General features: G+C 40.4%; 4 protein-coding genes across 6 annotated transcripts; all 4 read left to right on the plus strand.

Annotated features, from left to right (window-relative positions):
- Positions 1-4,390: 4,390 nt before the first annotated feature.
- LOC114442772 (plastin-2-like) lies at positions 4,391-12,459 on the plus strand. Of its 2 annotated transcripts, XM_028416566.1 has the most exons (16): positions 4,391-4,467; positions 7,048-7,116; positions 7,817-7,968; positions 8,132-8,261; positions 8,353-8,485; positions 8,571-8,652; positions 8,750-8,915; positions 9,047-9,186; positions 9,419-9,514; positions 9,769-9,955; positions 10,043-10,121; positions 10,191-10,308; positions 10,431-10,564; positions 10,843-10,966; positions 11,074-11,198; positions 11,331-12,459. In XM_028416566.1, exons 2-16 carry the CDS (start codon positions 7,056-7,058, stop codon positions 11,461-11,463), a joined length of 1,860 nt encoding a protein of 619 aa, XP_028272367.1. In that variant the 5' UTR covers positions 4,391-4,467; positions 7,048-7,055; the 3' UTR covers positions 11,464-12,459. The 2 variants fall into 2 exon arrangements, with proteins under 2 accessions (XP_028272367.1, XP_028272368.1); XM_028416567.1 differs by lacking the exons at positions 4,391-4,467; positions 7,048-7,116 and having other exon boundaries at positions 7,832-7,972.
- A 1,431-nt stretch (positions 12,460-13,890) lies between these two features.
- LOC114442683 (cyclic nucleotide-gated cation channel-like) lies at positions 13,891-18,005 on the plus strand. The gene is made up of 10 exons (XM_028416452.1): positions 13,891-13,976; positions 14,585-14,695; positions 14,819-15,010; positions 15,091-15,201; positions 15,939-16,045; positions 16,137-16,624; positions 16,710-16,988; positions 17,155-17,253; positions 17,353-17,730; positions 17,820-18,005. Exons 1-10 carry the CDS (start codon positions 13,891-13,893, stop codon positions 18,003-18,005), a joined length of 2,037 nt encoding a protein of 678 aa, XP_028272253.1.
- A 543-nt stretch (positions 18,006-18,548) lies between these two features.
- Positions 18,549-19,945, plus strand: LOC114442875 (calnexin-like). Its single transcript, XM_028416708.1, has 5 exons — positions 18,549-18,614; positions 18,831-18,902; positions 19,052-19,171; positions 19,258-19,360; positions 19,451-19,945. The coding sequence occupies exons 2-5, from the start codon at positions 18,831-18,833 to the stop codon at positions 19,531-19,533; spliced, it is 378 nt and encodes a 125-aa protein (XP_028272509.1). The 5' UTR covers positions 18,549-18,614; the 3' UTR covers positions 19,534-19,945.
- A 493-nt stretch (positions 19,946-20,438) lies between these two features.
- fgl1 (fibrinogen-like 1) lies at positions 20,439-23,970 on the plus strand. 2 transcript variants are annotated; one of them, XM_028416522.1, is made up of 8 exons: positions 20,439-20,552; positions 20,731-20,825; positions 21,697-21,865; positions 21,984-22,143; positions 22,231-22,319; positions 22,428-22,516; positions 22,960-23,147; positions 23,224-23,970. In XM_028416522.1, exons 2-8 carry the CDS (start codon positions 20,757-20,759, stop codon positions 23,420-23,422), a joined length of 963 nt encoding a protein of 320 aa, XP_028272323.1. In that variant the 5' UTR covers positions 20,439-20,552; positions 20,731-20,756; the 3' UTR covers positions 23,423-23,970. The 2 variants fall into 2 exon arrangements, with proteins under 2 accessions (XP_028272323.1, XP_028272322.1); XM_028416521.1 differs by lacking the exon at positions 20,439-20,552 and having other exon boundaries at positions 20,656-20,825.
- Positions 23,971-24,347: the final 377 nt, after the last annotated feature.

Consider the following 24,347-nt stretch of genomic DNA (forward strand, 5'->3'; position numbering starts at 1 on the left):
GCTCAGAACAGGCGGGGGTGGGTGTGTGCAAGTCTGCACAGGTGTGTGTGTGTGTTAGTCAAATGTTTTCTTCCTCAGCCAATCATCGCCTGAGCTGGCAGCACGACCAAATAAGGACAATTGGGCTAATGTTGGGAGAGGGACGGGAAGCGGGGGCACTTTAAGATGGGTGTGGTCTGAGGACAGACTGTATTGTTCTCCAGAGGACCTGCCTCAAGCCACACACACACACACTCTGATACACAACCTACGGTAATAGTTTGCCATTGTTTCTCTTTGCCGAAACTAAGTTGAAAGCCACTCATATTGTGACATTTGGCTGATGACGCAGACATAATGGGTTAAGTGTAAAGTTACCCAACAACAAGAGGAGAGGATGATTTTCCTGCACGAAACGTCTCACAAAATACTTTGTGTTCAGCAGGCTTGCAAAAAGAAACACAGAAAGGCTGCTCAGAGGCATTCCTTACTCCCACTGTACTGCAGCAGAGGTCAGAGGTCAAACCTGTCCACAAACACAAGACACGATGAAACGTCCTCTGATGCTTTTAATATACGGTCTGATGAAGTATAAGTGTTTTCACCCTTTAAACGCTGCTTCCTGCAGCGAAGACTCAGAATCAGAATTCCTTTATTTATCCCCGAGGGGAAATTCTTTTTTTGTTACAAACAAGAAGTGAACAATGGCACAGAATTAAAATATAGAATATCTTAGTATAGCATGGTATACAAGAGCATACAAGAACAAGTATGTATTGCGCGTGTACATGTCTGTGCACATGACCGTTCTGCAGTTTAATTGAGGCAGGCAGGAATGATTTCCTGTGTCTCTCTGTGGTGCAGCGTGGGAGTAGCAGTCTGTTGCTGAATGAGCTCCTGTAGCTAATCAGCACGTTGTGGAGAGGGTGAGAGGGACAGTCATGTGTAGTCTTTCTTTTGGACAACGTCCTCCTCTCAGACACCTCTGTGAGAAACACACGTGATGGCACGGGCCACCACAGACTCATAGAACATCCTCGGCATCATCAGGAAGGAGAGATAAACAGCCGGCAGTGATAGAAGGAGGAGAGCAAACAGGTGCCAGAGAATGAAGGGAGAGGCATTAATGAGAAGTTCTACTCAGACAGAGCATGCTGAGAAAATGGCAGCTTAAAAGTGGCACAAACCTGTTTCATTCAAACAGGTGTTACATCCAATCACAGACTTTCTGAAGGATCATTCAGCATATGCTCAACAGATATAGTAGAAAGGGTCATTTTGATAACAGTCAGCCCATCTTGCTCCCCCGTCTTTACCTTGGTAAATTAAGCTAAGATATATTTCCAATAATACTGTCATGTCATTCATACTGCTACCCTTAGTTTCACCTTCTCATGTACAATTAAAAAAACCCAGTGAGATAATATCTGTGGTCCTATATTCACTTCCAAGGTGGGATGTTTTAATAAAATCATGATCATCATCAAACCCTTTATTCTCCATTTAATTGAGACAAACTCTAAAATTTATTTTATCTCCTTCTTTTTATACAAACAATGCAGCACCTTTAGTGTTTGCTTTCATCCAATTATATTATTCAATTAAACAAAAACTCTGCTGCTACAGGACAATCAGGCTTGTCAGCAGCACTCAGTTCAATAGGCAATAGGCAGGTTCAATAGGTCTGTGATGTATGGGACAGCATGTTTAAAGACAAACATATACTAAGAAAACATATGCAAACATCCAGACATCTTTTCCATTAAGGAACTTATTTACGTATATCAGCATGACAATGCTGAACATTCTGCACAACAACATGACTCCACTGTTTAGGTCCTGGTGATAGACTGTCTTACAACAGATGAGTGTTTGTTGATGATATTAATTACAACTTTACGAAAAATAATGTCAGCAATTAGTAAAGAAGGTGTTATTGTTCAGGCTGACCCTCTGGTTCATGCCACTGTCATGTAGCTTAAAGTAAGTAAACACACCAGACGTAGAGAAGATTGAAGCAAGGCGTCTGGACTTGTAGAGTTTTCTAGAAGACGTTTCGCTGCTCATCCAAGCAGCTTCATCAGTTCATCAGTTCAGTTCAGAACTGATGAAGCTGCTTGGATGAGCAGCGAAACGTCTTCTAGAAAACTCTACAAGTCCAGACGCCTTGCTTCAATCTTCTCTACGTATGATGACCTGGATGACTGAGAATCTTCATCAACACATAAACACACCAGAACAAACTTGTAAAACACTTGCTCTCATAATGCATATTAGTGTCCTGCTGGAGGTCATGTTGCAGGGCTCTGGCAGTGCTCCTCCTGTTCCTCCTTGCACAAAGGAGGAGGTAGCGGTCCTGCTGCTGGGTTGTTGCCCTCCTATGGCCCCCTCCACGTCTCCTGGTGTACTGGCCTGTCTCCTGGTATCTCCTCCATGCTCTGGACACTGTGCTGACAGACACAGCAAACCTTCTTGCCACAGCTCTCATTGATGTGCCGTCCTGGATGAGCTGCACTACCTGAGCAGCTTGTGTGGTTGTAGACACCGCCTCATGCTACCTCTAGGGGTGAGAGCACTGACAAAATGCAAAAGTGATCAAACATCAGGCAGAAAGGACGAGAGCAGAGGAATGGTCTGTGGTCAGCAGCTGCAGAACCTCTCCTTTATAGGGCTGTCTTGATAACTGCCTCTCATTTCCACCTGTTGTCTGTTCCATTTGCACAACAGCAGCTGAAACTGATTCACAGTCAGTGTTGATCCTAACTGGACAGGCTGACTTCACAGAAGAGTGACTGACTTGGAGCTACACTGTGTTCTTTGAACAAATGGAAATCTGTCCCTGTACCCAGGCTGCAGATTTGACTTCCACTTAAAAAAGGTGATGCTCACTGAATGCTGGAAGGGTGACCAGAACTGAACTGAAGATAGTCCTCAGATGTTCTCATCTGTAAAACACTCTACCCCACTGTGTGTTATAGTAAAATAAAAATAATAAGCTATGTGTATGACTGGAAAATTTGCTCAGTGTGGTGCAAAGTAAACAAAAACCTTTGTGACCTCACAGAAAATTCAAGGACCTTGAATTTGTCTGCTGCTGCTCACCCTGGGCTGCAGGCTCACCACTGACTCATGTGATAACACAACCAGTATGTCAGCAAGACAAATAAACTGCTGCTCAATTCTCTATTGTTTGCCCCCTGTGTGTGTGTGAGAAAGACGCAGAAAGAGGCACAGACAGACTATAAGAGTTAATATTGTGCAGTTTTTTTGCTTTAAACACAATGCTTCAATGATTCATAAACCAAAACACACAGAGAACAGGAGCTCATACTGTGTACAAACCTCGTCTCATATACACTGCTCAAAAAATAAAGGGAACACTTAAGGGAACACTAGTGTAACAGAGCATTTCTAATCAGGCTCAGCCAAATCCAGCCACACAGCATGAGTCAGTGTCTTTAATGGTGGACAATGTGAACATTAAACCTGTCTTATAAATGTTAAAAATCACTGTATTAAGTGGTCATAAAATGTAACATGTTTGTCCCATTCAAAGTCATGTTAATGACAAACCAGACATTACGTTGCATAGTTTACTTCTGCATGTATTCCTGAAGAACACTACTCTAACACCAACACCCATCCCTACGTTTCCCAGAAAAAGGAGGAATTTACTCTGACAAGATTCAACACATCACTCCGGAGGAGAAGAGAGAGAGGAGGAAGAGGGGAGGGGGAAGAAGGAAAAGTATGAGAAGAGGAGGAGGAGGAGGAAGGAGAGGAGGAATTCCTGCATGTACAGACTGGTAGCAGCAGCAGACCTCTGACAATCCACACACAAAGTTAGGCACTGATATGGAATCCCTAATCTGTGGCAGATTACCTGATATGATTGCATTCAATTGCTTTTGTGTAACCATTAAAACTATTAATATTTAGCCCATTGCATGACTGCAGTGTGTCACATGTGTGACCCTCAGTTTTATCTGCACACGTTTACATGTGATTATGGGAGAGGCAGTCTATGGTATGAGTGAGGAGGGAGCAGAAACATGTCAAACCTTCAGTGATTTTCAGGCTTTAAGAGTCACTTGTAACCAACAGGTTTTATAACAACATGTAAAAACAGGAAATTACCAATGCATTTTGTAAACATTCCTTTTAAATAGGTTTAGTGAGCTGCCTCAAAATAGTATGTGGTGAACATGCTCAGGGGGTTAACCTGGGTCCTTGCACTGTTTTTCTCTTTTCTCTTTAAAATATCAGATGTTGTTATAATTAGTGTAATGAAATGTCTCCTCCTGCTCCTGCTGCTGCTGCCAGGAGGAGGAGGCTTGGTTAAAGAAAGGGGTGGCGCGGAGGGGCGGGGCGGCTCTCCACGCCGGGCGGTGTCAGCTGTAGAAAACGGGACTGAGGGGCAGAGAGAGGCGGACAGAGGGATTCATCTCCCCGGGTGGTTTTTACTGAAGTGCAACCGGCGGACTCCAGGTAAGAGGAAGGAGCGAGTTAAAGGGCGTTTTCTCACGACTCAGACGATAAAACAGATATTTAGTGTTAGGAGGGAGCGGAAAATAGGAATTACACCTCACTGCGACATATCTGCTGTGCTTCCACTCAGTAAGAAACACAGAGGTATTATTTTTAAAAAATAAATGATGCTAGCTAAAATGCGCACTAGCTTATTGTGGGCTTGAATATCAGAGCCACATTATGAAGTTATATTTATCTAACAATAATATAATTCATATATTTGCAGTATTTTGTCTGTTATGATGCTAAAAGAAAAAAATATATAAAATATTTTATAGTAAAATGTTATATCCTTTACTGTAAAAATACTTCGAGCCTGGATAACACGTGTATTTTATTTTATTATTGTAACTCTCGTGGTTGTTTTTTCTGTGAATGGACTGCAGAGGTTAGCTGCAGCCGTGACTCAGGATTAATTTGATAAATGCACCGTCATTCTGAGCACAGACATGTGTGTCAGGCTCCAGAAACACACTCCTCAGACCGTATGACTGCATGAATGCATCCTCATCTAAATTCAAAATAATGCAAAAAGAAGCATTCAGACCACAGTGTAACTGAGTTGGTGATAGATTTATTTTGTTATTATTAGGTCTTATATATTAAAGCCCGGGTGTTGAATTGTGAAATGGTGTTTCAGAAATGATAAATCGAAACACCATTTTGATTCTACATAAGATCATTAATTTTAAATTGACTTGACAGACAAGGACAAACCCTTGAAGAAAGGTGCCGTTCTTCCTGGAGCAGTGACATCTGGTGGCAGAAAAATATTAATGTTAATGTTAATGTTACCTTTGCAGATTTGATAGATTGAAGATAACACATTTCCTTTGGGGGTAAACTACTGTAAACGTATCTGTATGGCTGTAACAGAGTCACAGCAGCTGTTGTCATGGTGGAGATTTTGTGCGTGTTGTACAGTATATAAAAGCCTGGTGGTTTGCATTGGAGAGAACACTCATTCAGTATTCAAATATCCCGGTAATATCTTGGATAACTGTCATCAGGCAATGTGTCATGTGACCACTAGAGTTATTTTCTGTCAGCAGGGTCCCAAACAAACTGCGTTTGTTTGAAGTGTTTTTACAGATATTCGGTTCCCGTCCGTGCTCCTGTGCTTGACTATATGCACCCGCAAAGTTTGCATGCTGGAGCTGCAGCTCAGGCTATTTGCTTGTTTCTCATGCTGCGACATGGTGATCGCACGAGATTTGGATGCAAAGAAGAATCCTGAGGATGTTGAATGTAATTTGAATCACATCAAACAGTCAGAGGCAGAAGTGTAAAAAGATTTTCTAGATGTTTACGATGTTAATGGACTTTGCATTTCTCTCAAACGGGAAATAAATCTGATTGTGTTAGAGTTCTTGTGGTAGATCTCTTTGCTCTGCTGTCTCTTATTCAGGTCTCAGGGATATCTCAGGCTAATCGGTCTTGATTTGTCTGAATGTCCTTGGTTTGTATTGATTGTCTGTGAGTGTAATACATCAAGTTGACATGTCTTCTGCAGCAGGAAGCTCCATCTCAGGCTCAATCTTATACACTCCTGGCTAATCTCATCATCTCCTATTACTGGTACTAATATTTTCTAGAGCGAGAGTTTCAAAATGTAAGATAGATAAACTCTCCATAGATTTTAACAGGCAGATGTGAATATATGACTCTCCTATTAACAGACTTGATTGTGTTTATGTTTTACAGTGGGACATTACATATCCAAAAACAAGCACTTTGATATAAATAGCTTCCAACAAAAGCATCATAATAACCTTCTATGTCCTCCACTATAGGATCATATTACTCACAGACATTCTGCATAAATCTATTAGACGTAGAAGAGTCTCCAGGCTACAGTGCTAAATGGCTCTTTGTATCATAGATCAAGCTCCTGCCTTCTTCCTGGATCAGCTAACAGAGCTCTGCTGTTTGAGAGCTGCAGTATGGCTCCAGGCTGACCCATTTAACAGAGAAATAATGATAATAGGGCAAGCAAAGACACAAACACAGTGACACATAACATAAAGACTGGGTGATTTTTTTTTTACTTCTAACATAAGTCTTTATGTGTGTTTCTGAAGTATTGCTATGAACATAAAATATATTTTTTTCAATACTCATACAGAAATGAGGGGTGATGATACCTTCTGATGTTGTGCAAATGATAGGATCCTTTTTTTTTACTTCTGAGACCTCCACAGCTGCAAAAACATCCAACCTTGTAAAAATGGTGACCACACTGACCTCCTCCTCCAGAAGCAGTAGTCTGATGCTGATTATTTTCCCTAAAAATGGCAGACAGTCCCTTGCTATGTATAGTGCCCAAGGCACAAAGCATTTCAGGACCCAATGAACAGACGTGATGGTCATTTAGACCATCCACCATGTTGTGGAAATAAATAAATTAAAATATTTGGCTTAAACTTTGTGCATGATTACTTAAAGGCATGTCCAGCAGCATTTCTTTACCCTGAACTGTGTATTTACACTCATGAAGAGCATACCTCAGTTACACTGTATGCTTTGTGTGTCGTACAGGTGTCAGTATGTCAACAAAGGTCAGCGCTGAGGAGATGGAGGAGATCAGGGAGGGTTTCCGGAAAGTGGGTGAGTAAATATGCATGTGTGCAGATATACTGCTGTGCAGTATTTTATGTATGTTTGTGTGTGTGTAACATCTGACAGACAGGTGGTTTTCTTAGGATTTATGAAGGGAAATGAAACCTCTAATACACCCGCATGTCAGTTATTGGTTTTGTATTGTATTCAGTCCGTTCAGTTCAGTATGACAGGAGTGTCCAAAGGCTAAAAACATTCACCTAATGACTTTTAACCATTCTTATTGGTGGATATTGATACAGAAGAGCTCTTGGTGTGCTGTTTTTCCAGTCACTTTACTGAGCTAAGCCCTTAGAGTGATATTTACCTGACTCAGACTCAGACTCAGACAGTTGTATCTGTCCTCCCTCATCTCAACACATCTTCTAAAATGTCAAATTGTGAATTGCTTTAAAGGGCAAAACACTCATATATCAAAGAGGTCTGCCAAAATGTGATTAAACAGCATATTACTGTCTTCTGAGTAGTTTTCTTGTTATAACATAAAAGCTTTCACAGTATACTACCGGTCACTGTAGTGTCATTGCCCTCAGTTCTACTAACAAATTAAATATATGCCTCCTGATGTGTAGATTAGCAAACTGTCAACTGAACAAACAGAAGAACATCATGTTTTCCAAAGACACGCTTAAACTCCTGTTCCCTCCTTTCTATACTGTTCCTGCTGCCGCCACCCAACCGTGTTTAGATGTGGATGGTAACGGATACATCTGTGCTTCTGAACTCGGCAACCTCTTTCGTGAGGTGGGCTGTCCACTGCCCGGATACCAGATTAGAGAGCTCATGGATAAGCTGGACCACAACAAAGACAGCCACATCAGCATTGAGGAGTTCACGGCTGTAGGTAACACTAACTAACTAACTAACTCACTCACTAAAGTGATGCACAGCTTTACTAACACTGACTGACTGAAAAATCTACCGCTGCAATATCAGATATACATTGATCTCACACGAAATGTAACTGTAAATTCATTGGTGTTGTGTGTGTTTTGTGTGTCAGATCTTCAGGGACCTGAAGGATGACCGCATGGCTCAGGGTTTCAGGAAAGCGCTCAACAAGAAAGAAGGCATCGTTGCCATCGGAGGCACTAGTGAGATTTCTTGTGAAGGAACCCAACATTCAATCTCTGGTTTGTAAATTAATGCAACTCCTGTGTAATAATTGAAACCGTCGTCATCATCAGATTGTGATTCTTATTCTTATCTTGACATGCATTACAGAGCAGGAGCGCTTTGCCTTTGCCAACTACATCAATACAACTCTGGATAAGGATCCCGACTGTAAAGGTGTTGTGCCCATTAACCCCAACACTAACGCTCTGTTCAAGGCTTTGGCAGACGGCATTGTGCTCTGGTAAGCCATCAGCTGCGACTTCACATCATAGTTTTCAGATCAGGTCCATAGGCTAACGTGTTTTTCTTTGTTGTCGTTGTTGCAGTAAACTCATTAACCACTCTGTCCCGGACACCATCGATGAGCGGACCATCAATAAAAAGAAGCTGACACCTTTCACCACACAGGTCCCTTTATATCTTAATAATTACAGTATGTATGATGTTTAGTTGTCAGTTTCCTCCTGACATTTCTCCTGCTTTTCTAACTTTTATTGCCCAACAGGAAAATCTGAATTTGGCTCTGAATTCAGCTTCAGCTATCGGCTGCCAGGTGGTCAACATCGGAGCTCAGGATCTGAAGGAAGGAAAACCACACCTGGTGCTTGGACTCCTCTGGCAGATTATCAAGATAGGACTGTTCGCTGATATACAGCTTAGCCGCAATGAAGGTACACTATGTACAGCACACGGGCATGTAGCTGTTAGAATATGTTTTCTGTCTAAGCATGCACACATGCACACTTTTTAGCTTTAATTTAAAAGTATCCCCTCTTTCATTCTTCTCTCTGCATGTGTGCAGCCTTGGCAGCGCTGCTAGAGGAAGGGGAGAGTCTGGAGGTGTTGATGAAACTCAGTCCTGAAGAGCTGCTGCTGCGCTGGGCCAATTTCCATTTGAAGAAAGCTGGCATTAGCATATCAAACTTTTCTGGAGATATTAAGGTGAGACGTAGGTCACCATGGTGAAATAATATCCATATTCTCAACAGGTTTCTTTGGCTTGCTCAGAGGTGGTCCATGAGGGTTCCATGGTTGAACAAAAATAAAAAGTTAAATAGAAGCTGCTTATCTTTGTTTTTGGCTACAGAGCTAGGCCAAATTGACTGGGTGTGGAACAGATATCACTGTTTCATTGTGTTTAACTGTGTGTTTGTGTGTGTCTGTTTCTGTGCAGGACTCCAAGGCCTACTTTCACCTGCTTGAGCAGATTGCTCCAGATGGCAGCAAAGATGATATTCCACAGATTGATATCGATATGAACGGCCTATATGTGAGTTAACAGCTGCAATGTGCAAGTCTTTTGTTAACTTGTATAATCTATTTTATTATTACATATATACAGTACATACACACCAGAACATGCCCCATAAGTAACTGAGCATATCACTGGCACTTCCTGTTGATTTCTTCCTACTTCCTGTATGACTATATTAAGCTCATAGTATCATTCCTGGAGTTTGCCCTCACCACTTTTTAGAGCAAAATACACATGTATGATCTTGTGCTGTGTGTGTGTGTCACCAGGAGAAGGATCTTACAAAGAGAGCCGAGTGTATGCTGAAACAGGCCGAACGCTTAGGCTGCCGACAGTTTGTGACTGCTACGGATGTAGTGAGTGGAAATGCAAAACTCAACATGGCCTTTGTGGCTACGCTCTTCAACAAACACCCTGCTCTCACCAAACCCGAGAACCAAGACTGGAATGTGGAGGGTAAGTGTGGATGAATAATCCCTCTCTCTTTAACATACTCCTGGACTTATCCTCGTCTGCTCTGGTTGCTTCTTGTTTATTATCAAGGTGAATCCAGGGAGGAGAGAACTTTCAAGAACTGGATGAACTCTCTGGGAGTCAGACCGCATGTACACTATATCTACGGGTCAGTATCTCACTGTCTGAAATGTCATATTGGTTTACATGTTTACAGCACATGTGTGTGTTAATGCAGGGATATGCAGGACGCCATGGTGATTCTGCAGCTGTACGAAAAGATTAAGGTGCCAGTGGACTGGGACAACCGAGTCAACCATCCTCCATTCAAGGCAGGAGTGGGCCACCTAAAAAAGGTAGAATTCCTTTTGAATGTCAGGTTTACATCTTTATGCTTGCCAGTCCAGGATCTACACTTAATAATTAGACATGGTGTAATAACATGCACTAACCATGTGGATGTGTGTGTACATGAAAGATTGAAAACTGTAACTATGCTGTGGAGCTGGGGAAGACGAAAGCACATTTTTCTCTGGTGGGAATTGGCGGACAGGATCTGTACGATGGAAACACAACCCTGACCCTGGCGCTGGTGTGGCAGCTGATGAGGAGGTGATTCATTTTTAATGGTCAAACCTAGACTTATGTTCAGTCAGCATCTACTGGTTTCCACATTGAGAATCTTGGAGCTGTTGTACAGGCCCGTACAGGAAGAGGGAGCTGTTGCTTTACTGCAGAATGTTAGCTGTTGTCACTTCTGTGTTCCATTTATAGTACCGTATATGTATAGTTTATAGTATATGACAAATATTGGATATAATTTGGATAGCAGCATAACACTGTTCCCAGTTACAAGGCATTGAATTACAACTGCTGACATCCACATGCAGGTACACTTTAAATGTCCTTGAAAATCTTGGAGATGGAGAAGTTGTTGGAGACAATCTGATCATTTCATGGGTCAACAAAACTTTGGCTGAAGCTGGCAAGAAATCATCTATCAAAAGCTTTAAGGCAAGTAAAGATACACTAATTTAATGGATGTAGATTAGAGTTTTCATTTGTATCTGTTACTTGATGTGGACTGATAATGGGATGTATGTATATTTCTTTGTGTTTAGGACAAAACCATCAATACCAGTCTGCCAGTTCTGGAACTGATTGACTCCATCCAACCCAGCAGTGTGAACTTTGAGCTGGTTAGAACAGGAATCCTGTCAGACGAAGACAAATTGAACAATGCCAAGTAATCACCTACTAGCCTCTATTTTCAAAATTGATTGTTTGTAGTCTCTGAACATTTACATCCCATCGCAGTATATGTGTGACTACAAGGTCCCGCAAAACATTCTCTAATTTTGACGATTCCTGTTACCAGGTATGCCATTTCCATGGCGAGGAAGATTGGCGCTAAAGTCTACGCCCTACCTGAGGACTTGGTAGAGGTCAACCCCAAAATGGTGATGACCATCTTTGCCTGTTTGATGGGGAGAGGCATGAAGAGGGCTTAAAGGACACACCAAAGGACTTTGTGACACAGAGAGAGTGAACACAGCTACATGGTCTTTTTTATTCTGTAGTAGCCAAAAAAAAGTGAAGTAGTGCAAGTGATAAAGTGCAACTTTTATAACGGCTACCTGACATTAACATTACAGTTTGGGTTTGGGTTTATTTTCCTGGATCTTAGTTTTAGCTTTAGTTTAGCATGGTGAGAGTTGGGATAGATGCCCCACACAAAAAAAATCTACTGGTTATATTCTTGCTTTTCCCTCCACTTGACCCTTTCCTAGCTGTGTTGCCTCAAAAGTTTAAAGTGTCACTGTTATAAGAGTTGCTGTACCTTCTAATGTGCCAGCCTGTTCACACCATGAGCATTTAGCCATAATAATTTTTACTGAATGCCTTTTGGCCTTTTATTTTTATTAATAGATGACCAAAGCTGTGCAGTATAAAGTCTACATCCTCACACTAGATCTCTCCTTTTTTTACCTTTAACTTACTCAATGCAACCATTAAATAATAAGTCAGATATATGTGAAGCTAAATACTGATATGTACAATAAATTAAATCTAAAAGCTCTATTAACAACCGCTCACATGTAGAGAAATGCAAAGAGATCTATGCAGAAGTTTCTTTTCAAACATCCTAGCATCTGCACTTAACACAACAAAGCTGCTACAACCGTCTTCAGCAAAGCGGGAAATGCCTGTATAGAGAAGTGATGGGTGTGCTTCAGTCATTAAGCTGCTTCCCTCTCTTTTAAAGCAAAGATCTCTCATTTGTCATGTGTTATCTAAATCATATTATGACTGAAAGCTGCAGGTGAACATGTGGTCGGGTTTGAAAGTTACTGACGTTTGTTGCTGCTGCTGAAAACATTCCATTAGTTCCAGCTGGGTTTGATTTCGAAATGGTTCCTATTATTTGTTTGGATTGTTTGCAATATGGCAAAATTTCAGTGAGTACAATCAGATCAGTTATATTAAATAAAAACATTTTCCATTTATTATTGGATATGTGTTTATTCTGTCCCATATGGAGTCTGCGCTGTGTTGAGTCAATCATAATAACATTATATAATAGCAGAAAGAACAGAAAACAATTATTGGAAGTAACTATGCATCAAAATGTTTAACAGTGGTCCATGTACTAAATGTATATATGCGTTTTTTATATTACAATGACATAAAGAAGATTTTGGTCACATATAACCCTGTAACAGGATGGAGGAATAAAGCAACAGTAATAACATCTCTTAATCATTTGTGTTTTATATGGAGGTGCAGCTAACATATTATATTTTATAGCTCATTTTTATAGTTTGTGCTTCGGTATAGATGCCACTACTGAAGTATAGTAAGTCTATACTTACTATACTATACTATAGTGAATGAAAAGAAAGGGGAGCTTCATGGGCCAATCAGATTTCAGTAATGCACACTTTTGTAAAATGAACCAACACACACCTGGATAACTTGTTAGGCTTTACATAAATCCGACTTTATTGACTGGAATAATCTAATGTAGATTAGGCCTTAGTGTAGGCCCTTCCTGCGTGCCTTTGTGAAAGACTCTAATTAAGATTTTTACCACAATTTGGTAAAATAATGGAACATTTGCCAGGTGATCACAGTTGTATGGATAATTTTTATCAATTTCTATTTTAATTCAGTTGATAATCTGTAAAAAAAAATGGTTTGTTTCTGGTGAATTTTATAGAATGTATAAAACACCAAACAACACATCCCATCTGAAGCACATTATGTCTCAATTCATAATGTGCATAAAAACACGTCTCCCTCTCAGTAATCAGGAGGTTTCACACACACAAAGACACACAAGCAGTTCAGAGGCCACTTCAAACAAGGTTCTTGAATTCAGATGAGCTTGCTAGTGGAAAGGAACACACACACACACACACACACACACACACACATACACACTTGCACACACAATTTGCAATTTAAACGATGCTTTTGTCGAGAGCCATGTGATCATCCCTTTTATCAGTTACATTTGTTCACTCTATCAATCCAGCCTGTCCTCATCCGTGCTTCATGACTAATGGCTTGTGAGATCTAAGAAAATGACAGATAAATATTAGACTGGACTGTTTGCCTGGCTGAACATTAGGACATCTGAACATTCATCAGGTTTGTTGAACATCTATGTTTCCGACTCTACCTAATGTTGTTAAACCACTATACAGCCTGTTGCTATGCTGTCTGGTTTTATGTTGCGATGCCTGATGCAGGTTGACCTCATACTGGATGACCTCCCTTTTATTACTGTCAGTCTTCTTGTTTGTATGATGACTAGATGTGATTATTGTTTGCATTCGTTTTGGCTGTGAGTGGAGTTTTTTTTTATTATGAGCAAAATGAAATGATTTGAGTGTTCCAGTGTGTGTGTGTGTGTGTGTGTGTGTGTGTGTAGTATGACAGGTCTTCAGGATTCACACAGGCTGTCTGTGAAAACATGGACAGAGGAGGAGAGTGACCGAGCTGACAGCACACTAAGCAGGTGCATCACACACACACGAAATCTGTACAAATATACCCTTCAATACTTGTGTACAGATCAGTTCAATGTACCCTTGAGTCACATGTCATGAAGCTATTTATTGGTCTTTTTTAAATTGTTTAAATATAGATGTCATATTGCTTTTTATTTGCATATGATGTGTATGTATGTATTGCTATTGTGTCTAGAGACACATAAATATAAAATAAACAAAAAAACTTTCCCTGTTTCTCTGCCAATCATGTCTTTAGCCCCTTATGATGTCATGAGGGGATAAGTCCAGTCTGCAGCTGGTTCCAAGTTTTCTTTTCTAAATTTCACCAGCAAGAAAGGCGCATGTCTCTCTTGGGAAGGTCAACAGGCATGATAGAATAATAAATCATTGTGTTGTAAGATGAAAGTAAAAAAGACCTGGAGACTTGTCCAGTAACTCATTTAGAATCTGGCAGGTGTTTGTAGTGATAGATTTACAACTTTGCAGTCCTTTCCAGCTCTTCAACACTACAGATTATTTAACCGCCTTTTATTTTTAATAAAGCCTCGTTGTTTTTGCCATTTACTTTTTGTTGTTCTTGATTCACTTTATTCTTTTTTGTGTAAATATGTAGAGGACAGTCAATGTGTGATGACACTTCTTCTGAGCTTCAGAGAATGGCGGCCATCGACAGGAGAGACATAAATTCCCAGAATTCTTTTCGCGGGCGAGGGGCTTTGTCCAGGTATGACAGATGAGCATTTTTATTCACAGTTAGGCTATATATGGAGGTCTGCTGAATTTCAGACCATGACTGTTGTAATCACTACTTATAAATCCTACTTTTTGTCTGCCTGTCGATCTTCAGGATAGTTAGTATGGTGATGACGTTGAGAGAATGGGCTCAGAAGAGTTTGGCTGAGGAGACGGAACGTCCAGATTCCTTTTTGGAGCGTTTCAGAGGCCCTGCCAACATGGACATTCAGGCTCCATCCAGCAGATTCAGTCACAGCCACACAGGCTCTGACACAGAGAGTGAAATCAGACGCTCGAGACGCACGTAAGAAAATAAACACACTGAGCAGAGTGAAACATCAGCTTACACTAACACAGAACTTTATTTCTGTGTTTTTCTCTCAGGAGGAGAAAGTGTAATATTCTGGTCTTATCCCCATCGGATAATGCATACTACCACTGGCTGATGGTGATTGGTACAGCAGTGTTCTATAACTGGACCTTACTAGTTGTCAGGTTGGTGGACTATTAGACCCCGTTCACACTGGGGAAATCAATCTGGCTAGAGCGGGATTCGGGCCATATCTGGATATATCCAGATAGTTTTTTACTGAGTTTGAACAACACGAATTCAGATATATCCAGATAGATACTTCCAGCTTCCCCGGTCGCGTACAAAAAGTGTATGTAAACAACCATTGAACTGCAACAGCTTCACCCTTTATTTTCGACAGGGCTACAAAGAAAGAACGCGCGACACAGGACCAAAATACACACGACACATGCGCACACGTGGTCCTACTGTGGCCTGAACAGACTCTGTATATTACGAGGCGGCACCTAGCGGTTTGGAGGACAACAGACAAGCCAGAAATAGCCGGATTGAGCATGGACAAGCGTGTGTGACAGATTTGAAAATAGGTCTGAACGTATCCAGCTTAAAGGTTATCCAGATACAATCCTACCCTAGCTGGATTGACTTTCTCCAGTGTGAACGGATGCTTTATTATTATTAATGCTTATTAATATTATATTAATTATATAATATTATTAATGCTTATGAGCATGCTGATGGTAATCTTTCTGATCAGATGTGAGGTGTGCTTAAACATTGGTCCAGCTAGTGCCATAAACAGCTGCCGTTTCTGTTGACACTGCAAGCTCCTCAAAAGGGTTTGATGTGAATTGTGATCCACATCACTTGTGGGGCTACATATGAGGTTGCTGTTGCTGATGTTGTGTGTTTTATGTAGGGCCTGTTTTGATGAGCTCCAGAATATAAATGTGCTGTTGTGGCTGGTGCTGGACTATGTCTGTGATGGAGTCTACATCCTGGATATTGCTGTTCGTCTTCACACAGGTACCTTCCCATTATGACACTGAATTTTGTTTTTGTCCCGTGGAGTCCTAATTAACATGACACTGTATTTAAAAACGTTCTCTTTGCGCAGCATTTTTAGATCAGGGCATGATGGTAAAAGATGTACGCCGCCTGAGAGAAACCTACATTCGAACGTTACAGTGTAAACTTGACATCTGTTCCATCCTTCCAACGGACCTCCTCTACCTATATGTTGGGATCAGCTACACTCCTCTTCTTCGATTTAACCGGCTGCTGCGCCTGCCTCGTCTGTTTGAGTTCTTTGAACGCACAGAAACTCGCACAGGCTACGCCAACGCTTTCCGCATCTGCAAACTGGTTCTGTACATCCTGGTCATCATTCACTGGAATGCCTGTGGATACTACAGCTTCTCCAAAGTCCTGGGCCTGGGCTCAGACTCATGGGTTTATCCAAATGCATCTGACCCTGAGTTTGGCTCCCTGACGCGAAGTTACATTTACTGCCTGTATTGGTCAACCCTAACTCTGACCACCATTGGAGAAACACCTCCTCCTGTTAGAGACGAGGAGTATCTCTTCTTAATATTTGACTTTCTGGTAAGCTCATATTATCTTCCTTTATACATACAAAAAACCGTCCTTACACTGTGGAACCTAATTCCTATTGATATCTCTGTCCTAGGTCGGCGTTCTGATCTTTGCCTCTATTGTGGGTAATGTGGGATCCATGATCTCCAACATGAATGCCACAAGAGCATCCTTTCAAACCCGCGTGGATGCACTCAAACATTATATGCACTTCAGACATGTCAGCAAAGTGCTGGAGCAGCGCGTCATTCGCTGGTTCGACTACCTCTGGACCAATCAGAAGACGATAGATGAACAGGAAGTGCTGAGGAGCCTGCCTAACAAACTGAGAGCAGAGATTGCAATTAATGTTCACCTAGACACACTAAAGAAGGTAAACTTCTGTTCTGTGTTTTCCTTATTGTTACCTTTTGACACTGTGCTCATATGGCCACAGTGGAACACATTTTACATGAGAGAACCCATCTGAAACAAGCGTCTCTGCTTTCTTTGTTGACCACAGAAGGGTTAACACTTTTATTTCTGTGTCTGTGATACAGGTGCATATTTTTCAGGACTGTGAGGCAGGCCTTCTTGTAGAACTGGTGTTAAAACTTCGACCACAAGTTTTCAGCCCTGGTGACTACATATGTAGAAAGGTTGGTATCACTTTACATGTACTGCCGAAATCATATGCAATCAATTACTACTGCTGTAGTCAAGTTTTAGATGTAAATGCATTCTGATTATTTCCAAAGGGAGATGTGGGTAAAGAGATGTACATAATCAAAGATGGCCACCTGGCAGTGGTGGGGGAGGACGGGGCCACCCAGTTAGCTGTTCTGACGGCAGGAAGCTGCTTCGGAGAAATCAGCATCCTGAACATCAGCGGCAGCAAGATGGGGAACAGACGTACGGCTAACATCCGCAGCCTGGGATACTCTGACCTCTTCTGCCTTTCCAAGCAAGACCTGATGGAGGCGCTTCAGGAGTTTCCTGATGCCCGGGCCCAGCTCGAGCAGAGGGGGCGGGACATCCTGCAGAAGGAAGGGCTTCTGGAAGAAGTGAATGTGTCTGCAGGAGAGGAGCTGGAGGAGAAGGTGGAGAGGTTGGAGAGCAGTCTGGATCGACTGCAGGTCAGTGCTGTTACTGCAGTGTTACATACAGGTTACTGCTACGGCTGTGTGTCCTTAATGTTGACTAACAACAATACTTTTACTGTCAGACATGTTTGGCCCGTCTGCAGAGTGAGTTCAACTCCTCTCAGCTTCGGTTGAAACAACGGATTACAGCTGTGGAGCACAACATCACCACGGTAGCCACAGGCAGCGGCTTCCTGTCAGACGCTGACGGCAATGAGAGCGCTTCTGGGGGTGATGGTGTGCGAAGTGAAATCAATATCCGGCTGTGATGGACAAGAACCCTTTATTAGTTTTCCAACTGATGATTCTAAATGTTTTTGATGCCTTCTTAATGTGTGTATTTAATTTAAATTTCAGGATTTAAAAAATATAAATAAATCATCAAACTCAGAATTGTCTTACTTGAAAACATGTGTGACATGGTTCCATCAGAAATGATAACCAAATATACACAATAATGTGTCACCACTGATTCAGGAGACAATCTCAAAAACTACATGGGGTTCTAAGGGTTAATCCATTTAGTTTAGTCTACAAGTGTTATTTGTCTGTTTTTTCTATCGTAAAGTAATAATAAAGAGATTGTGTGTTTTGTCTACTACTGTGTGTATATGACTACTAGCTCCTGGCAATGAAATACCTTCTGCCTGTCTAAAACATGTGTTTGTCATTGTGAACATTTTTATTATTAAAGTCTGCTACTGAAAAACTAATTGAAAATATTAAGACACTATCTTTGTTACAGTGTGTGTGTGTGATGTGGTCACTGTGTAACTGGAGCCACTAACTTAGGATCAAAGTCTAAGGTCACATGACGGTAAGATATCAGGAAGTGACATTTATGGAGCTCCAGGAAACTTAATACTCTCTGTGTTAAGGTAAAAACTTCACTTCCCATTTACCTTTGTATGTTTATTGAGTTATATTCAGTTTAATTGTATTTTTTAAAAGGAGCCCTTCTTATTTCAAACAGTACATTTAGATTAACAGGATCTTTCAGTGATCTTATCTCAGTTTGATGCCTCCGTGTGTACAGGTGCTGTGCACATATGGCTGTCTTAACACTTTTGTGTATTGGACGATGTGTTTGACAGATGGAGATCAGCTTTGTGTTGCTGTGTGTGATGTTGGTAGCCAGTATGACACCAGTGTCTGCTGCAGCCAAGGTAAGGTTCACTACAATTTAAAACACAGTTTATAAAATATTTTAATATTATCTTAAAACAATCAAATTTTTTTGTTTTTGATATTTGTAGTAGTCTGTCTATATTCTATTATGTTTATACGCTGTGTTTTCTTTGCATGTGTATTCTAGCCAGGTATCTTAGAGAGCCTCCTACTTTCCATCCAGCAGCGTCCCTGGCTTTTGAGTGTCTACGTCTTCACTATTGGACTCCCTGTCATCCTCTTCATAAGCTTCATGTGGCCTGATAAGGTGCGCTATGTTTGTTTCTGTATGAGTGACTGTGGTTTCACATTACAGACAGCTAATAAAAATGTATCTGTGTGGTGTGTTCGCAGAGGTTTGGACCTCCTGATCAACCGTATTACTATAAGAAGTCTGATGAGGCTCAACCAGATGATCCTGAACACTCGCCCCTGACAGGAGCAGCGGATACCAAAGGTAATGGGATATTTTTACATTATAGCTTACAGTTTAACTGGAGGTAGAAGGTCAGCAAACACTGAAAACTGTGTGTGTGTGTGTTTTCAGGATCACTGATTAGTGTAAAAACTTCAAAAGAGGAAGCTCCCCTGGCTCACAAGAGGATGCTGAGCAAACACAAAACAAAGTGAAGAAATGACAAATTACAGTATTATAAACGAAAAAACGTCACATCAGTGGAATTTATATCACTGTATCTATTTTATAACCATTATTATAGAAATGAAGCATTATACACTTCAGTTAGTGTGTTGTTGTGTATGAAAATGGTGCCACCACCTGGTAGCTGTTTTCATGACTAATAAAGTTTCAACTTGACACTCACTCTTGACATTCACATGTCATATTCAGTGCAATATTTATAGTTAACCCATTAGTTTATCATTAGGGATTGATCTCTTTGTTATGTTGAAATTTTAAAAGAATGACTTTGTCAAAAATAATTTGTAATGCTCAGAACAATAGTTTTGCTGATTAATGCTTGTATTTCTGTTGTCACAGTGTGAATGTAATGTCTGCATGACACTGCTGTAAAAGTCTCTAACCAACAAATCTAATGCTTACTCCTTATCAAGTCGTAAAATGAAATGGTAATAAAGGGCTTTGTGTTTTACGAAGAATGGTTTTGTCTTCCATGTCTTTTTCTTGTTGGTTTTTGGTACAAAGCTATTGATTGACATAATTTTTGTATAAAGAGAAAAAAAAACGGTGGTTTCATGAATGACACTGATATGAATTCATTTTTTAATGCTATGGGATCTAACATGTTAAAAAAAGAATCTTCAAATCACATACTGCTGACAGTAAGAACCATCCAACATGTATGCTTTCAGTCACACCATTGTGCATCACCATCCAAAATCTTATGTTCTTTTCCTAGAAAGCTGGCTTCTCTTTTCTTATGAAATCGTTATTTAAATGTGTCAGTAATCCTTTGAAGTAAAATGTCTTCCTCTTCCCCTTTGACCTTCAGTGACATTTAGCCGCTTACAGTATCTTTATTTGAAAGATGCTCCTCAGAAAGTCTCTCAGTGCCACTCGCTCACAATGATCAGTGGAAACGATCATCATTAAATCCATTACAGTTCTGATTTTTACTCCACAGCTAAGATTAAAGGGGATTGTTTTCCTGAAAGTGTGGCTGGTTTTGGTAAGTGAGCATCTGTTCTGGATACTCCCTGCATACTTTGTGTATTTTATGACTGTAGAGAATCTGGTATTTTATCAGATCTTGGCTGCAGCTGTGGGGAAAATATGATCAATCCAAACAGATATAACCACTAACAACTCTGAGAAGCCTCTTTCTCGCTGCACTTCTTGCCTTTTAGTGTTGTGATATTCATAAAGGACGAAGATGAGGCGCCACGTGGTACTGTTGCTCATAGGACAGATAGTCATCACGGCTTGTATTCGATCTCTGTATGTAAGTATTTTTAGTATTTATATACTAGTATGAAATTAGCCAGGCAGACTGATGTTGCTTATATCGCTTATATTAAATTATATCTGTTCATTTAAATGTGTTATATTCTCCACACTTTGGTATTGGACAATGATTTTAACATGAATCTGCTTTATTTGGGAATACTGAAAATCAGACAAAGGGGTTATGGGGGGTTTTACACCAAGTTGTGTGTGTGGTAATCCTGTAGCAGCATTACAGGAGAGCATGCATACAGCATAAGAATAGAAATAGAGTACTAAATAAAAATGAACATACAAAATAAACATAGAGGCATAAAATAGGGTGTCAGCAAAAAATATGCAAACAGACGTATTTAAAATGTGCAAATATGTAATATAATGTACACTAAAGATGGTATTATGATAATTACACCTGTTGTATTCAGAAATTCTGAGGGAAAATCCAACTTTTGGATAAAAAGGTTTTGCACTGTATGTTATGATGACAGACAGAGTGTTATATTGAGAAATGTGTCCTCTTTGTCTTCTAAGGATACAGCCATTCAACCTTAAACACATTTTCCACATCCAGAAATAACAGGCTTCAAGCAGAGAGGAATTCATGTCACCTAGTCAATGTAAAAGCCAGCTGATTTATTATGACATCCCCTGACAAGAGCAGACAAACGACTCTGACAAAAACATATCCTGAGGCTAACATTTATCATTTATCATTTATTGTAAGGGATAGAGTGGTGATTTGTAAAATCTATCTGTATCAGTGTAAAGATAGCACTTAATGTATAGCAGAGGGACAGAGTGTTTGCATATTTTAGCTCAAGAGTGAATGAATATGCTCACAAATAAAGCACTTGATGATGTGTATGTAGGCATTAGAGAGCTGCAGTGAGGAGGTGGCTCGTCTGCGGGAACAGGAGAAGCACCTGAAGGGCCAGCTTCAGAAACAAGAGATCCTCCTACACCGATTACAACTGAGGAACCAGCCTGGAAAGAAGCATGACGGCAGAGATGACCAGAACCAGGACTCACAGTACACAGGTCAGGGTCAGCGCCTCAGGACAGAAACCTTATTTTAGGTTTCATATTGTAGAAAGAAGAGCCGATGTGTTAAATAAAGAGTGTATATGCACTGCATCTGTGTGTGTGTGTGTGTCAGACTGCTCCCAGCTCTTCACTTCTGGCTCCAAATCCAGTGGTGTATACAGAATCAAAGCCATGGGCAGCCCTTCCCCCATCCAGGTCTACTGCGACATGAGTGAAGGAGGTGGTTGGACTGTCTTTCAGAGACGGATCAATGGTTCAGAGACCTTCAATAGGTGTGTTGATCACTGAGGAGTGTAAAGAAAAATCATAATGTTCTTTGTTGAAAATCATTATTGAAGAACAATATCTATCTGTACCAGGTCATGGTCAGAGTATAAGGATGGGTTTGGAAACATGGAGGCAGAATTTTGGCTTGGAAATGACAATCTGCATTACATCACTGCCCAAGGTCAGAATTGTGTGTGTGTGTGTTTTAATTATAGGCTATTTAAAGCTGCACTGTTTAACTTTGTTTTGGATAACAATTTATTTTCAGAGGAATCTTCTTATGTTTCAGAAAATTATACTCTGAGGATCTACCTGGAAGACTTCGATGGTAACCAGCGGTATGCCGAGTACAAGAACTTCAAAGTAGCTGATGAAAAGGTGTGAACACTAAGTGACCATTCAAATCTACAAGCAAAAAAAAACAGTCTAATCCATGTATCTTATTCACTTCACAAATGTTTCCCCTTTGCTCTTTACATGATCTAACGAATAGATTGATTCTGATTGGCCGGTTTACAGGAAGTTACATGAGAGTAGTCCAGTTACTTGTGTCTTTCCTCATATTTGACAACCTTTATTATGAGTGAGTTTTAAAGTGTACTTGTCATAGATTACAGAATATATGCCCTCAAATCATATTTGTAACAAGTAGCCTACTTTTACAATTCAGGAGTGAAAATGACTTTAAAGAAATAATCATGTAATCTACAGTTTTTGTTTAACAACATGCACAGATTGCACAGATTAGCGAACATTTAAATGATCATTCTAACCAAATATAAGTGCAAGGGCTCTTAGCATCTCTCTCTCTCTCTTTGCAGGATTATTACCATCTTACCTTTGGAGCCTATGTTGGTACAGCGGGAGACGCTTTGTCTGGAAACTATCAGGTCAGGGTGTCAGAGTGGGCCAGTCACCAGGGCATCAAATTCAGCACTTACGATCAAGACAACGATAACTACAATGGAAACTGTGCACAGGAAGACAAAGGAGGCTGGTGGTTCAACAAGTATGTCTGTCATGATTTCAGATTTTCTCTCACAGCCATTCATTGTTGGAAAAATAACGACTTATTTTGCTCATAGGTGTCACTCAGCACATCTTAATGGCCTGTACTACCCCAGTGGGCATTACAGTGCTGCAACAGATGATGGTATAGTTTGGTACCCTTGGAGAGGATGGTGGTACTCTCTGAAGACAAGCATCTTAAAGCTGCGACCCATCGGCTTTAAAATTGATCCAGTTGATGACCAAAATGCGCTGTATAATGGTCCAAACTCATAAATGAAATTAGTATAGTATACTGTTATTATAACAGTCCCCATGTCCCTGTGGAGTTACGCACACATATTAACCCCACTGACTGACTCCTGGTAACAAATACGCTTTATATATTATGAAACTGTATCTGCACAGTAGAAGTAGTAAATTTAATCATGACTGGAATAAAAATAAATTTTATGCTGGTGGATAACAACATACCAGTAGCATTGGGACTTGTGAAACCGTTTTAGAGGCGTGAGTGTTGCAACAGGAAGTGCACACAGCTGTCTGCTTTGGAGGAGAGAAGGGAAATCTGACGTCAGTGCATGCACCAGACACAGGCAGAAACATCGGACTGAAGACACTGAAAGGAGCTATTATCGTGCCACTGAAACACGGCTGCAGCAGGGTGTGTTTTAACAAGAATACACAGTGAGATTATTTGTGTCCTGACAGCTCAAACAACTGAAGTAAAAGAATGCTGTTTGGCAAACTCTGCACTTACACATTGTATCACTGCTGTTTGCATTATAACCATAATTCAAGAAATAAAACAAGGATTCACTTATTGTCCGTTGAATTATTTCACAATCTTGAGATACTATTATTGATTTTTTTAAACAATTCTTATTATTATTCTTATGAAACAAGTCATAACAATAATTTTCTTGTTCAACAATTTTGATTTATTTCATAAAGGGCCTTCACAGCCTCTCGACATTTTGCTATTGTAATGAAAATGTAAATGTCCTGTGAAGGATGGCATAGTGTAATTAGAATAGAGTAGAATTTTTTATTTTAGTTGTACACAGGATGACCAAAGAATTATAGCCTATAGAACGGAAGTAAGGAGGCTAGATTCTAATTTGTCTACATGAGTGTGCGTACACTTATTGACGTCTTCGTGGCCAGTTTTTCCAAAAAAACAGGAGAAACAAAAAACAAA

The sequence above is a fragment of the Parambassis ranga genome, chromosome 10, assembly GCF_900634625.1.
Source record: "Parambassis ranga chromosome 10, fParRan2.1, whole genome shotgun sequence".
NCBI classification, from domain to species: domain Eukaryota; kingdom Metazoa; phylum Chordata; class Actinopteri; family Ambassidae; genus Parambassis; species Parambassis ranga.

Coding starts and splice junctions, on each gene's coding strand:
- LOC114442772 (XM_028416566.1), top strand. CDS start 7,056: ATGTCAACAAAGGTCAGCGCTGAGGAGATGGAGGAGATCAGGGAGGGT. Junction 8,653..8,749: donor TGACACCTTTCACCACACAG/GTCCCTTTATAT, acceptor ATTGCCCAACAG/GAAAATCTGAATTTGGCTCT. Junction 10,967..11,073: donor CATCTATCAAAAGCTTTAAG/GCAAGTAAAGAT, acceptor CTTTGTGTTTAG/GACAAAACCATCAATACCAG.
- LOC114442683 (XM_028416452.1), top strand. CDS start 13,891: ATGACAGGTCTTCAGGATTCACACAGGCTGTCTGTGAAAACATGGACA. Junction 13,977..14,584: donor GCTGACAGCACACTAAGCAG/GTGCATCACACA, acceptor GTAAATATGTAG/AGGACAGTCAATGTGTGATG. Junction 16,625..16,709: donor TCTTAATATTTGACTTTCTG/GTAAGCTCATAT, acceptor TCTCTGTCCTAG/GTCGGCGTTCTGATCTTTGC.
- LOC114442875 (XM_028416708.1), top strand. CDS start 18,831: ATGGAGATCAGCTTTGTGTTGCTGTGTGTGATGTTGGTAGCCAGTATG. Junction 19,172..19,257: donor GCTTCATGTGGCCTGATAAG/GTGCGCTATGTT, acceptor GTGTGTTCGCAG/AGGTTTGGACCTCCTGATCA. Junction 19,361..19,450: donor AGGAGCAGCGGATACCAAAG/GTAATGGGATAT, acceptor GTGTGTTTTCAG/GATCACTGATTAGTGTAAAA.
- fgl1 (XM_028416522.1), top strand. CDS start 20,757: ATGAGGCGCCACGTGGTACTGTTGCTCATAGGACAGATAGTCATCACG. Junction 20,826..21,696: donor CTTGTATTCGATCTCTGTAT/GTAAGTATTTTT, acceptor ATGTGTATGTAG/GCATTAGAGAGCTGCAGTGA. Junction 22,320..22,427: donor GCATTACATCACTGCCCAAG/GTCAGAATTGTG, acceptor CTTATGTTTCAG/AAAATTATACTCTGAGGATC.